The sequence below is a fragment of the Parus major genome, chromosome 6, assembly GCF_001522545.3.
Source record: "Parus major isolate Abel chromosome 6, Parus_major1.1, whole genome shotgun sequence".
Lineage (NCBI taxonomy): Eukaryota > Metazoa > Chordata > Aves > Passeriformes > Paridae > Parus > Parus major.
This window is the reverse complement of record NC_031775.1, coordinates 26507768-26523489: the sequence shown is the minus strand read 5'-3', so window position 1 is coordinate 26523489 and position 15722 is coordinate 26507768. Positions and strand designations below refer to the sequence as shown.

At 40.0% G+C, this 15722-nt stretch overlaps 1 protein-coding gene across 20 annotated transcripts in view; it reads left to right on the top strand.

The window, feature by feature from the left end:
* The window catches only part of ABLIM1 (actin binding LIM protein 1), a 192517-nt gene that overhangs the window by 152810 nt on the left and 23985 nt on the right, over positions 1-15722 (top strand). For 18 of the 20 annotated variants that reach the window (XM_015633086.3, XM_015633102.3, XM_015633099.2 and 15 more), the window contains 4 exons: positions 2337-2414; positions 4515-4670; positions 9181-9216; positions 10476-10605. In XM_015633086.3, the coding sequence (XP_015488572.1) occupies positions 2337-2414; positions 4515-4670; positions 9181-9216; positions 10476-10605 (400 nt within the window). The remainder of the gene's footprint in view (positions 1-2336; positions 2415-4514; positions 4671-9180; positions 9217-10475; positions 10606-15722) is intronic. The other 2 variants (XM_015633089.3, XM_015633093.3) reach the window with 1 other exon arrangement.

The following is a 15722-nucleotide window of genomic DNA, read 5'->3' as shown; positions in this document are numbered from 1 at the left end:
TTTATGTACACAGAAAGAATAACAGAAAATAGAAAACTGGTTTAAAGGGTGTCATTTCTGGCTCGTGGCCTTGTTAATGGGATAGTGAAGAGGAACTTGGAACAGAAACACAGTGAGGAAATGAAGAACAGGTGCTACAACTTGCCAGTCCATCTGACAATTCCTCCTGTACTCCGGGGTTAGGAGCACCTAAGAAAGTTATTACCAGGATATGGCTGAAACAATCTTCTTAAGGTGTCTAACTTTATTTAGTAAATTCACTGAAGTGATAAAAACAAGTGACTTTTCCTTAAATGGAAAGGTTTTTCAGCAGTGACACCAAGAGATGAAACTAAGGAGCTGGAGTGAGGACTGAGAATTTCTTGTTTTCTGAGGCAATTATAAAGGATCCAAAGGGTCTGCCAGATGGGAATAAGCCATAACTGCCTGTAACACTTGTTTTCCTACAACAGGGAAAATTGAGCAGACAAAACTCTCAAAGTATGTCTGCCAAAAACCAGAGGTAACAGAGACACCCCTAATAGTACCTCAAGTACTTAATACTGTTCCCTATGTTGTAATGAAAACAATTGTTTTCCATAGTAACTGCAGCAACACGTTACATGTGTCTCCACTCAAACAGAGTGAAATGAAAGAATGGAAGGGGGAATAAAGTGTTTCTCAACAGCAGCCAGATTTTCCAGCTCAATTCTTGTAACATTTCCATGAAACAAGTGCTTGTTGTTGGGTTTTTTGGTTTGGGAGGAGCTTAAGGGCAGATGAGGAATTTCTGTTCCCTTTTGAGATGTAGGAATTTGCAGCTACAGAGAGAAAAGAAAAGAAACATGTAAAGGTCCAGCTGAGAAAGTGTTTTCAAACATGCTCTGGAGAGGATTTGTGACTGTGTCAGTCCACAGCTACATCTGCTCTCTGTTTGATCTGAATCTTACATTTTTTGGTGGAACATACCCAAAGCCTTTTGCTTCTCTCACCCTCCCTGAATGTGGTGACTTGATTTTCAAAAGTGAAGTTCAGAGAAAGCTTGCTGTATAATCCATGACTAGTCTTCAGCATTTTGTATACAGATGGTTCCAATAGTGTCGCTGGCTTTGAACTTAAAAGTAGAAAGTCTCTGGGGTCACTTGAAGGGTTCCATCAGGAAATGTATGCTGAGAGGTAAGATAGGTCCAGTAGCCTTTTTGTGTTCACTCCAATATTTCCTGAGAAACAATGAGCCAGGCTGTCAGGCCTCGTTTCTCTCCAGATGTGCCTGAAGGTCCCTTAGTCCAGGGGACCTAATGTCACAAGCTGATGAGGTAAGGACTGCTTTCCAGGATTTCAAGTGACTTTGAAGTATCCAACTGCACTGGTGTCATCAGATTCATGTGCTGACATGAAGTTTTGTGATGGGATTTGGTAGGAGCAAAAATTGTTCATGGTTTCTCAGTTGCAGTTGGGATATGGTTGACTACCTTTGTGCATCTGCTGCGTGCCAAATTTAGGAGTAATCATCAAAATAACCAGGGTGACTTTTGATCAAATATACTTTTCAAATGCATCAGATTTTCAGGATCCCCACATCTTGGTCATCGGTTGTTTTGTTTTCTCTCACAGAAATTCCTCCAGGGCATTAGTGTCTATTTAGTCCTGAAAAAGTGTTGGAAAGTCTGATAAATGTAGCAGCACTGGCTTTGTATGGACAAGAGTGTTTTATTGTCATTAAACATCATGGATTTGGCATATGGGGAATCGTGACATTGCAACCAACATCTGACTTCCTTACTGCATCTTGGTTGTGCTGCAGATGTAGGGAACAGCTCCAAGCAAAGGATTTCAGGTTCTTTTACTTAGGAAAGCTGAATTCAGTTCTGCTGACTTCATTCCTGATGGAAATCCAGGGATTGAACACCTGGAAAGAGATAACGTGTGTGCTGTGCTCCTCACAACAGTTTTGTCTGCTGGACTGCTGATCCCTGCAGTGGTTTGTGAACTAACGTGTTGCTAAAGAGACCAGCAGGACTATCCTGGATGGTTCTTTGTATGGCTTCTACAGAGTCTCTGGCAGGTGTTGTTTGATTTTGTTCATTATTGTTGTCAGTCTAGTCTTTTACACTGTATGATTTAGAAAACCTCTTCCCCTCTCACACCACTCCTTCCTCTACCAAAAAAAAAAACCAAAAAAGCCCAAAAAAACCCCACTTGCCTCACAAGATTGTGGAATTTGCCAGAATGCTTGCATTTGTGTTGACATTTTTCCTAAATTCAGTTATTTTCAAGATGTATGCAGAATTCTTCACTTAAAATTGCCAGCATTAATGGCTTCAGATTGCTCTCAAAAGTTCCCTTTTGTTTTTCAGCCTACAAGAACATCATCAGAGAGCATTTATTCCAGACCAGGTTCCAGTATACCTGGCTCTCCAGGCCACACTATCTATGTAAGTATTCCTTCTGATGGATAAGGTGCTGAGTCTTTGCTTGCACATGAACCACTCATGCTGAAATAAATCACTTTTATACTGATGCTTTATTTTAGTGCTTAAATTGTTAAAAGCTTGGCCATGTAGCTTTTATAGCTACAGGATTTCAAGAGCAGGGTAGGCCTTTTCCAGGTCACATTTCTCTTGGGAAAGGTACAGTAAAACTTTTGATGTCATTTGGTGGTGTGAAGAGAGACAGAGGGCAGAGGGGTCATTTGACTTTGTAAGGATTTTGTGAGGAGATCTGTGCACTTTGATACACAATTTTTGAGAGTTCTTCTCTCTTCACTTGGGAAATGTGGGGAGCAGGGTCAGCTACACTAAAAGAAGCCTGGCTGATCCAACACCTTCCAAGTCAGAAATCAGATTTCTTTGATTGTGAAGGAAAGGTATTTTTAATTTAGGAAAAAAACATTATTAGGCATAATGATAAATTACTGGTTTTATCTTTATCTTTTACCTTGAGATTATATAGATGAAAATGTAGAGTAAACCACGGAAATTTTGCAGTTAAATTTATAATAAGGCAGAAAAAATGTACAAAATTACAAATCTCACGTCCTGAATTAAACTCTAGTTCTATGCATTTCAACAACCACAAAAATAAGCTGATATATGAAAAGTGTTGACACTGCAGATATCAAAAGACAAAGCATGTCCTGGAGAACTGCCATTCTGTGGGTAATATCAACTTCATAAACTGTAGCTTATGAAAATTAATTGCTGCTCAAATCACCATCTGTAGAGCAACATGGCAGCCTCGATTGGGGTCTACAAAAATATCTGTAATAATTTATATTGGATTAAGAGTATCCAGACATATTTGCACCTCATTAACAAAGTGATAAAAATACTATAGAAATAACATATACTGTTATAGATAGATATTGTAAGAATTAAAATGGCTTAAGGTATGTTTTTGTATCTGGTAATTAAAAGTTAAAGAGATTTGAGTCTATTTGTAGAGACTGAATGTCCTAAATATTTCAAATTTTGCTTCTCTAGCAAGAAAGGTTTTGTATTGTTTCTAGTTTAAGGCATTGCATAAGAACCACCAAGACCAGTGGTTGTTAAAGGGCTTGCAAAGGAAAATGCATATTAATCTGAAATTATTAGGTGCTATCACTCAGAAAGAACAGAACTGAATGTAAGTTTCCTTATGCAATCTACTATGAATAAAGTATCTTGTAGAAGTGTTTAAAAACAATTTGAATATCCTCTTTCCATTTTTGTCATCAATGTATTTATGTAAGGTAGGTAAAAATGTATGATGATTTATTTAAAGTCTTACTGTAAGTAAAGAAAGATGTTAGTTATCTAAACTAAATGTAAGGCCTCTTTCTATCTCCCTGTAATGGGTGCAGCTGACTTGGGAATGTATTTCCTACTTCTATTTTTTAATTAGTCAAGATCTCCTTGCAATCTTAGTGGAAAAAATAGTCCATGTTTGCACCCTGTAGTTGGTAAGGAGCAGATGCCTTAGTCAGAAGCTTGGGCATAGGATGAGTGATGAATGCAATGTAATTATTTTATTTGGGAGTTTGGATACCCAGTCCTGACAGTCCTCCTTGTCTTTTTATTCCCTTCCAATAAGTTCTGTTTCCTCTTGTGTGCACAGTTATAAATTGAGTATCTGTCTGTGGTCTTTAGCATGAAATCCTTTTGTAATCTCTGTAATCTGCAAACTAAATTGATGTTTTCACCCATTTTACATATGGGAAAACAAGAGCAGAAAGGTGAAAATACTTGCCTGAGGCCACAAAGTGAGTCATTGGCAGAGCTGAAGTTTCCAGCTCATTACTGGGGATAAAAAACTTTTGTAATTAGATCTATATATGCCATGTTCTTTCTTCCCCAAAAGAAGAGAAAGCACTGTGAGCTGCTGCAGAGGAGGCCTGCTGGAGAGGAACAAGAAGCATTCACTCCACGTGTAGGGTGCCAAAAAGGGGTTTCCATAGCAACAGTGTGACAACAAATACACAAAATCATGAATTGTATACAACAGAAATTGCCAGTGCATTTGTGTAAGTTAATTTATCTTCTGTCTTTGACCTTTAGGCAAAAGTAGACAATGAAATCCTTGATTACAAGGATTTAGCAGCCATTCCCAAAGTCAAGGCCATTTATGACATTGAACGTCCAGACCTAATTACTTATGAGCCATTCTACACCTCCGCCTACGAGGACAGACAGGAGAGACAGAGTCTTGGAGAGGTAATGACCCACCAGCACCTCATTCCACTGTGCACTGCATCCACAGCCTGCTTCGCTTCCCATTGGCACTCCTGGAGGTCGTTGCTGCTGCTGTTCACTCTGCTTTGTGTCTGTCTGATCTGGGGGTACTGGGAACACTCACGGAAATGCAGGATTAGCCACTTACATTAACACCAGGGGAGAGGCTTGCAGGCTGTCTCTGTGTGCTTCCTCATAACTCCCACGGATATCCTAATCTTTGGGAATGGCCAGGTCCAGAACGTGAGGCAAAAGCCAGTGTGCTGCTGTGCTGTGGAGCACCAATATTCACAAGGGAATGGGAGGAATACCATGATAGTCTATGGACTAAGAGCAGCAGGATACTTATCGCACAGATACTGAAGGAAAATATATATATATCTCCAGAGCACTTGGCCAGACATACTGGATAAAATTGTGTCAGGATGAAGTGCTCTTCCACCTGGGAAAGCAGGTTTATTGTGTTATAGAAATACCTGCCTCACATTTTAACCTGCTGACGTTTTGAAAGGATTCTTGTATCAGGCAGCAACAAGAAAAAGCTATGTCATTTATTTTTGTAAACTTGCATGTGAAGGTATCTTTCAGATTGTCGGTCCCCAGGTTTCTCAGGTGAATTTCCATAGCTGCAATTACTATTTACATGATTCCAGTGCAGTCTGTGAAGCAGGTTTTGTCATGTAATACCATCTGTCTGTGAATCAGACTTCCTGAATGCAGATCTAAATGGACGTGGAAATGGATTTACCACTGCAATCTCAGCGACCATACTGACTGTAACTGAATTGAGTATGAAGATAAATTCAAGAAGAAAGAATTGCAGTAAATCATTCAGGCACCAGTGGTCTGTAGATGACCAGATCAGTGTGACAGATAATCTACTTTCTTATCAGTGTTCTGCCCTCCAGCAGGTCAGAACTGCATCATTTTTTTCTTCTTTGTTCTTTAATGTTTTATAGAGTTAGGTTTTTAAATCATGAATTGGAAATTCAGTTCAGGAATAAAATAAGAGATTAACAGGTCAGAACATTACAGAATTTCTCCCCTCCAATTTATGTTGGTAGTGAATCCAGCTGGCATCTGGTTCAAAACCACTGAGATGGAGTGGTGACCTCTGACCAGTTCCAACAGGCCTGACCCATTCCACAAAACCTGCTACAAACATGTCTCTTGTTAGTTACACAGGGGGAACTAATCTCACCAGAGAAAGTGAACTTTATGTTAATCCTTAAAGGGAAGCTTCTTACCGACAAAGCAGTATTTTGGGAGCTGATAAAGCAATATGGTGTAAGTTGTCTGCTTTTTATGGTTGTTCTGGGAATAAGCAAAAGCCTTCAGGGTTTTCTTACACCATATTATCACCAGTATTAAATTCAGTTAATTTCTAGTGACTACAGAAATTTGTTCTGGAAACAGAAGGGGCTCTCACCTTCTTTTCAGAAGATCTTGGGTTTTAACCCAGTGCTACTGCTGACTTCTGTCACCTTGGGCAAGTTACCTCACCTCTTTGTATCTGTTTCTCGTCCCTTCCCTTGCCCTAATGAGAACACAAGCCCATTGGGGTGGAGTGATCCCTTACCCTGTGTTTGTGTTGTGGTAATGGAGTGACAGCAATCTTGGTAAAACGTACATCAGTCCCCATCATCTTTAAAAAGCAAAGAAGGTGGCACGTTTAGTAGTACAGACAGTGATTTATCCTGCATTCTCTTTGTAAGGGATGTGTATGTGATGGTGTTAAATAGCAGGTGACCCTCAGTTTATGATTGTAGATTAGACATGCCCCCTCACCATGATTTACAAAGAAAAAAAAATCACTGGTCTCAGCAAAGAAAGAATTTTGGGTGTACAAGGGGAGATGCGCAAGAGGCACCAAAGTTAACCCAATAAAAAGTTAATCCAGAGGTGGACACAAGAGGTAATTCTAGGGAATGGGCTACAAGAAATCGATCCATTTTAACCCAGCACGGCAGCGGGCAGAGCCGCGGGGCCGCGCTGCCGGTGCCGGGCGCGCTCCCGGGCGCTCTCCCGCTCGCTCGGTCCCGCGCGCTCCCGGCGCCCTCTCGTGGAGCGCGGGCTGCCTTGGACACAGAGCTGAGCGGAAATCTGCTGCACACGGAGAAAGTTACAGAAACCGCCAGCTGCTCTTCAGGACCTGTCGCTTCTGCCCTGGGAGCAGCAGCCTTATGAAGTGGCCCTTTTGCAGCTCCAACTTTTGTTAGGTATATACCGAGAAGCAGCACTTTATGTCCTTTATTTCAAGTATTCTGTTTGTTGAAAGCACTAAATGCTCTGAAACACCTTTCACTTAATGAGCAGACATGAAATGAAAAAAGGATTTTATTTTCTAACATGAAACATGCTTCAAAATGGAGCAGGGATCCTACCTGGTAGTTCAAAGACAGCTAAAGTGGTATCAGTGTGAAATGCTGAAACTTACGTTGCAGAATGACACCTGTAAAACTTAGGAGGAATTTCCCAGATGACAGAGTGATCTGTGTGACTTCAGGTATCAGAGCAGACTCTCAGATTTCAAAGCAATAGAGAACTGAGCCTATTACAGTAGAAAAAGCTTGGTCTGATGAGCCCTCTTCCCCTTCCCTTTCCTCTTTCCCTTCCCCTTCCTCATCTGGAATTATCACTGTATTTCTACTGTCTTGCTGTTTTGGAATGGAGGTGATTTCCTCAGTTGCCTGTACAGTGTGTTTCAAACTGATCATAGTGTGGCCTTCTGGGATAGACCAGGTTTTGAAATACCTGGAGAACCCAATGTTCCTTGGCAGGCTCAGAGTTTGAGATCTGACAGTTCACCTGTGCATGATAAAACAGGGACTTGGCTGCAGAGCGAGGTTCCATTTCCCAAAAGGCAATGAGATGGTGCCAGCTAGTGATGGGGCAAAAGTACATGAAAGGAAAAACACCTGGATTCAGCATGCTATTTTCTGGGCTGCCTTCCCAGTCTTAGATTCCTATGACTGCCTTTCACTATAGCCATTACCTCAGCATCCAGGTAACCCCAGCAGATGATAGAAATGCATTTATTTAGAGTAACACATGAATTGCTAGCAGAAAAACATGGGAATGCACGTCACAACATGTGTTTTTTTCATTCCTATTGAAAGTTTTAGGTTAGCTCTCAGTTTTTGTAGAGAATGTTGTTCCAAAGCACTGTGTATGGCATGTTTCATGTGGAGCAAGGTTTTTACAGCTGCTGCTGTTAGAGGATAGGAATTAGGAAAATATGAATGTAAAAGACTTTCAAGGCTTTGATGGAAAGTAGCAAAAGCAGTCTTTAGCAGCTTTATGGAAGCTGCTAAAGATGGAAAGGAGATGTCCTGTATCCAATAAAAAATGTTGCTCCTTTGTTTGGATACTTAGCATTCCCAGTGTCACCAGCTCCATGAGAGTGAATAATCTCTCAATCCAAAATTTATGGATATTTACCAGCTGGATATTTTGTTACCAGACACTCTGTGCATTTTACACTACTGCTGCTGTACATTAGTGTAGTAGTTAGACAAGAATCAGCAGTTTTGGTTCTGAGATATTATCTTAATAACTATATCAGTCTATAATTGTGGTCTTAATTAAAAGCATAATCTCTTTCCCAATTTATTATGACAAATAATATTGGAGTTTTGTGCACAAAGGAAATAATTAAAACCTGATCTCCCAACTTCAAATTGTCTGGTGGTTGGAGAGCACGTAACTGGTAATTACACATAGCCTTTATTCTTGTTTGAAACATCAGCATATGCATAATAATTTGTTTCTTCTAAAGGTATTTCTTGCCTCAGTTTCCCTATCTGTGTTACAGAAACTTTTCATAATATTGTGCATATTTCTGCCCACTGGCCTCTGTGCAGTTCTTTCAATACAAATGCTTGTAATTCCTGTCTGTTCTCCTTACGTAACCATAGAGGAACACAGAGATCTAAAGGAGGTCATATCAAAGAAATGCTGATGACAACTACGTGCTCCTTTGCAAGGGTATGAAATGTAAGGCCCTGGGGAGAAGCAAATTTTTGCCAGTGTGTGTGTTGGAGGGAAAAGATGCTTCATCCTGAAAGATATTCTGCATTTTGATTTTCCATGCAAAACTCTGAGTTAAGTTTATTTACTTTGATTTCCATTTTAAGGATTTCTTCATGACAGGCATGGTTATTAAATTAATAACTCTTTCTGATTTTGATCTTTACAGCTGTGTTTTAATTACCACAATGATTAGATGACTAAGATGATTTTGCATGATACTTGACTGAATTAATCATGCTTATAAAGATTCTCCCAGAAACTTTAAACATCAATGATTTACAGACCAGTCCCTGAGCCATGTGGAAAAAGCTGGTTCCAGTGCCAGAATGGCCTCAGTAATTTCTGCATTGCCACTTTACATTGTCATACGTCAGAACATCTGCAGCAATGTGTAGATTACCATTTTCTAGCCCAGCATATGCAATGATATTTCATAACCTTATTTTTTATGTCTTTGCAGTCTCCAAGGACATTATCACCTACCCCTTCTGCAGAAGTAAGTTCGGTGGAAGATTTGGGGACAGTGTCCTACTGTGATTAGAATCATTCCCTCAAGGCAGTGCAGGCATTGGGTTTGTTGTCAGTCAGATCCAACTGTTTACCACACAGGCATGTTTTCTCAATGCTGAAACTTAACAAAAAATATTTCTAAGAAGAAAACGTGAAGTTCTTCTTGAGAGATTGTACAGAAACTGGAGCTGCCACTCCTCCCTCTTGCTGTCTATAAAGCAGAGCCCTTTTTCCAGCAGGTGTCACTTCTGGTACATTCCTGCTCCTTGTGGCACAGGCAGATTCAGATCTCGAGAGCTGCAGGATTTACAGGATATAAAATGCTGCTCTAAGCATCTGAATAATAACCCATGTTTGCTACTGAAACATTTGCAGTTTTGTCTTGAAGAAAAGATAACTATGGTCTGGTTTGGTTTTGCTGTTCCAGCGGAGTTAATTTGAACATCATAATAACATGAAAGAGTTGGGAAGTCATTTGTCAGGATACAACAGATGCTCTTGTAGAGCCATTATCATTGCATTGTCCTGCTGCTTATTTGCAACATAAAAGTTGTACTTATTGCTACTAGTTAAAAATTAAGAGACTATAAAATTTCTTGTAAGTCTTCATGCATTAATCAGTCCTTTCCTCTTTGTCCTGGCTTAGTTTGCTTCATGGAGGAGTGGGGGGATAAGGGTGTTGTTTGTTTTGAGGTTTTTTGTTTGTTTCTTTTATTGGCTTTATTTACCCTCAGGAGTCCAAGTACACTGAATTTTGCTCTACAAGGTGTCATGTTTTCAGATGCATATGGGGAATCTGGTTTGGATATAAATGCCTGCTGATGCAGCTGGTGACACACGGTGAATTTAGCCACAGACAGTTCTGTGCTGCAGCTATTGAATTCTTGCTGGTCTCTAAGTTAGCTCACTGATGGTCAGGTCGTGTGTCTTGTGTAGGACACTGCAGGACACACATGCTCTGGATGCAGCTTCCTTTTTGGAGTCAGGGTATGTGGGAAAATCTAGGATTATTATAGTTTAATAGAAATTACAGGTGGATTTGGAACTTTCCAAGACTGAATTCTGACTATAAAAATGGGTTGGAGCAGATCCTTGGAGAGCAGTGCTAATGAAGTAGCTTGAAAGCTTAAGGGATGCTGCTATTTCAGTCGCTTCTGCTGATGCCTTCAGATCCATGGAAGTTAAGTGCTGCTAAAAATGTGTTCTGTGCATTTACATTAATCAGTGGATGCCTCTGTCCTGCAGGGCTACCAGGACGTTCGGGACCGCATGATTCACAGGTCTACCAGCCAGGGCTCCATCAACTCTCCCGTCTACAGTCGGCACAGCTACACCCCCACCATGTCACGTTCCCCCCAGCATTTCCACAGACCTGGTAAGGGCAACTGCATTACAAACACATGCAAAAATATTATTTCTTTAATATGCCACTCAGTGGTGCAGTGACACGCTTCTTTCTCTTAGAAATGGAAGTTTAGGATTGAAAAATTGTTGTGTATTTTAAATGTCTTGTTTTCTACCTGGTTTTTTGTTCTGGATTGACATAGTCTTTTGCACTAGGCTGTTTCTTGCATCATTAATATGCATCTTCTGGTTTTGTTTCCAATCAGCTCTTTTTAAAATATTTATATGTTTCTGAAAGCAAGCGAAAATTTGCAGCGGTGAATTGAAAACTTCATTCTGGAGTTTGGGAAAAGTATCACATATTGGAAACAAAAATTATGGCTTGACTGTACAAAAGTTAGTAATTTAGTTTTAGTCCCTTGTAAAAAATTTCTTTAAAGCTTGGTGCAGACACAGAATCTCATATTCAGAAGCAAAGCACCCCTGTGTTCTAAATTTCTAGTAATTTTTTTAAAACATGGACTCAGAAGGTATCTTTTTAATTAAAGCCATAGGCAATTGCCTGGGAGCACTTGAAAATATAAACTTTACTTTCTGGTTTAGCAGTGATGTACAAGTCCTAGGTACAATATAGAAAATGTACAGGTCATTCAGGTTCCCAGTGCCATCAAAATTACTGGTTATGTATCTAAAAGCAAGATATGAAAATGAATTATTCATCCACACCCAAACTGCATAAAAACGTATCACTAAATGCTATTCATTGAAGAATTTTCAAGACTGATTTTATTGTGTATGGTGATGAATTAAATCTTTGTGATCTGTTTTTAAATTAAGTGATGCAATCTCATGGTTTCATCTTCCTTGGTGATTACAGCTGAACAGTTGGGATGCCAAAAGCCCATATGCAATAGGAGCTGCATTTTTAAAATTAAAGATTTGTAATAGAGCCACCACTGTGGAACTTGAATGCTGTACCCATTTCCTAGTGGGGGTGGGTTAAAGCTTCCAATTGTGTCTGTCAGTGAATGCCTTATTTAAGGGACCCAAGGGAGGTGGGACAGAAGCAAATTGTGTCTGATACTTAGTGCTGACAACATGACTGTGTTTTAAGATGATGATTACAACTGAAACTGAAAGATACTTGAAAACATGAAAAAGCTGCAAACTTCTCTCCTTTGATTCTCCAATTCTGGGGAGATTTTTCCATTTTTATCTCCTGTCTTAGGGATATGAACAAATCCAGGCCCTATTCCAGACTTAACTGTAACTGAGTCTGTGTTCAAAGACTTTCCCCAGAAGCAATCTCTGTTTATCTAACTCTTGTGATGGGCAGATGGGCTCAAGCTATAGTTGTGATCCAATGTAAAATCTTCCAAAGTCCACAGCCTGAAGGATTTTCTGGAGAGATGTTTGTTCAAACTTACCTATGTTCAGACGATCTCATCTAGCGCTTACCTGTTACTGATCCTCATATGACACAGAAGCAATTCTGTACAATTTATCATTTGATGTTTCCTACCCTGTTTTGGGGTAACTGTTAAAGCTACTTTAATAATTTTCCTCCAGTAATTGTTTATTGAATAATAGCACAAATACACTTTTTTTTTTCTCCTAATGACACTTCTTTTCACCATGTTATTTTAAAAGAATAATTTCTCTCTGAATAAACCCAGTGGCCCCAGATCACTTCTCTTTTGCTCCCCGCTAGCCCTTGAGAGAGAAGTGTACTGTTGTACTGATGTTGTCAGCATAAGGTTCTTCAAAAATTGAGTTCCTACAAATTCTGAAAAAGTTTGCAGCCTTTTCCTCCCGTGGTGCCCTAGCTGATGTTGGCAGCATTTTTGGAATGTCTTAAAACAATAGAAAACAGCTTGCATGCCTCTTGACTGACATTTTTTTGGTCAGGCACTTTTCAAACCAGTTGCTTTCTTAACTAATTGAGCGTCAATGTGATGTTTGCATGCTGGTGGCAGGCTACTTTCTGGTAGCAAGGCATTGGTCAGAAGCTCATTAAGCCAATGATGTTATGCTAAATTAGCCATGCGGTTCAAACCTAAGCCTCTCTTCTAACGCTTCCTGTAACTTTGTCTTAACATTTACGGGCCCTTTGGTGCGTCTTTAACCGTTTTGTTTTCTTTCTCCTTCCTTCCTTCTTTCCAGAATCCTAATTGTTCAATGCCTTTTTTTTTCTCCTTCCTTCGAAGCCTCCTTCCCTGCCTGTCTCTTATTGCTTTTCTTTGTCTCCGTTCTGTCCTGTCCCCCGCCTCCCCGCTGCCGCAGAGCTGCTGGCTCTGGGTGCGCAGCGCGTGGTACCCCCGCGCACCAGCGGCCCTGTGCTCCATGACTCCCGCCCCAACTCCCCATTCCGACACCACTTCATCCCCCATGTCAAAGGTAAGGAGCCAGGCCTCTCTCCAGGGAGTACCCTCCAGCCTGGAGATTTGTTAGCGCTCTGGCAGAGCTGAGAAGGCGTGTCTCTGGGAGGTTGCCTATGGCTGTGTAGCTGAGCATGCCTCGAAATGTGCTGTTGCACTCAAAACTACGTTTAGAATAGACATAATGTCCTTTTTTCTGGAGGAAATATGTCATTTCTAAGGGCCCTAGCTGAAGAGTCACCAAGCATTTACCTGGTAGAAAAACACAGAAAGGCATTGTCATTTATTAACCAGAACCTGTATGTGCCTAATTTAGCTTCTTTCTAAAGCAGTACTCAACAATCCCTTCAGCAGCTATTTTATCAAATCTAATTATTACTACCACATTCTTAAAACATGCAGTGAAAAAACTGATTATAGAGTTTCCTGAATGAGGACAAGGTGATCAAAATATGGAGAAGAAAAAAAAAGAGATGATAAAGATCAGTGGCAACAAGGAACTTGATCTTTGTTATTCACCTTGGCAATAATTAGGGCCCAACAAAATAAAATTAAAATCTCTAGGCCTCTCTTCAAATGGTGCAAATCAGCAGGCTCTGCTGAAGGCAGTAGCACTGCGAGGATTTACATTATTTGAGGATCTGGTCTTTTTTTCAATCTTTTGTTTTCCATGGTTTGATTTGAAGGAGGATTCTTTTTTCACTGTGTCCCCTCAAGGAACTCATTTAGCTCAATAATCTTTTAGTTCTGTTTCTTGCTTTTTGTCTATGTGGATTTACTCTGAGCTCTATTGGAGCACTTGGTTGGGCCATCTCTTCTGTTTGGGGGGAGAAGGTCATAGCTCATATCACCTACAAGAGCTCAAAAAGAGAAAATTGAGTAAATTGAAAATGCATTCCAATCTGACACCACTGATTAATGTATATATTCATAAACTGGAGATAATCAGAAGCAGTTGCAAGAAAGCTGTTGCCATGAAGTTTCAAGAAATGGTAGTAGATCTCAACATCATAGCTTTTTAACCATTCGGATCACCACTGCTAATTTTTTTCTTGCCTTTTTTAAGATGATTCTTGATAATTTGCACTGTCCGCTTTTCTACTATATTTCTATTAAAAAAATAATCTCACCTTAAAAGATTGGGACCCTTAAAAATAGCTATACTGCTCATTTCAGCATGCAGTTAATTCATAGCCCTTGCAATTTCAACATTTCTTTGCTGTAAATCCAAATTAATGCTCACACTCTTTCAAGTGGCATTTTCATTTGTTTTCTGTTGAGAAAATAGCTTCTTCAACAGATAAATGATAAGAACTATTAGAAATCCATGCTTATTGTTTTCAGATTTCAGAGAATCACCTGGCATGTAGATCAGGTATATTTTTCAGTTATTGGTAGAAAAGGCCAAGTGGGATTGCAAGCGCTGTAGATGGCGGGAGGTGGGGGGAGGTATGAGTTTTATCAGATGCGTTGTGAAAGATGTAGGAAACCTCAATTTTCTGAAGGCCTGGATAGAATTTATGTGTCATTACTCAGCCAAACTCCTGAAAGCTCAGATTCCTATCACTGTGACAGAAGAGGCATCATGTGATCTTTTTACTGGCTCAGCCTTTCTCACTTGTACTTTTAGCAGGAAGGTGAACTTGATGTTGGTTTGTAAGAAAGATTTCACAAAACTGTAACTTCTGGGGTTTTTCCCTTTAGGAGTCAGAAAATACAGACCATATCTCAACTGCTTTGGTAAAGGGGCATGATTTCCCAGCAGCATAACTGGGAAATAACAAGATAACTGAAGCATCATGTGACATGTTACACCCATGTTATTTTGTATACTCAAGCCAGAAAAGAGGACATTTAGACCAGTTTCAGTGTGTTTTCATACAACATAAGGCTTAAAGAAGCATAATGATTAAGCCTCATAGACACAGCCAAAAGTAAAGAAATTGGAGGAGTGAAAGGGACTAAACACGGCTCAGAGTGAGTTTGTTGATGTAACATATATGTTGAAAAAGCTGGAAGAGTGTGTAATATACATCAGCTTAGACTTCATTTAATCTAATTTGGACTCTCCATTGAATTTGGTCTTGTCTCAATAAAGTACTGTCTTTGCTATGAAAGAATCAAAACAAGTCCACGAATGAAAGAAACCCTGACCCTTCTGAAATCAGAGACAAAACTCTCATTGAGAGTCAGGATTTCATCTTGCATGCCTAGAATTTTTCAGAGGCATTCAAGAATATTGCAAAGCCCCCATAAGATTTCCATGTAAAAGAGTTTCAAAGTAATGTGTAGTTCTTTGCTCACAGACCTTCCCATGAGGAATCTACCCACCTTCATAGAGAATTTGGACCTTGGTTTTCACAGGTTCCCTCTTTCCTTCCCTGAGGCATGTCTGAAATGAAATGCTTTCTGTACCTGGTAACTATTTCCAGGGTTCTGTGGATGCAGGTGGAAGTTCTGCTCTGAAAGACAGTTGTGTATTGGCTTTTTCATGATTTTCAGTTTTGTGTGTGAAATAAAGGCTAGACTTCTGGACAAGAAGATTAATGATAGTTTGACAAAACCTGAACAGGAGTTAAGGGTTTCAGGTACTGTTGAGCTTGTTTTCCTATGTCTACTCAGAAGCAGAGCAACTAAACTGGAAGCTGACAGAAGGCTCAGTGTTGGTTGCAAGTTGACAGAAGGCTGAGTGTTGGTTGCATATGGGTTTTTTGGCCCGATTCTGTGAGCTCAGCTTGTGAATCCCACGGTGAGCCCAGTGGTGAGCACT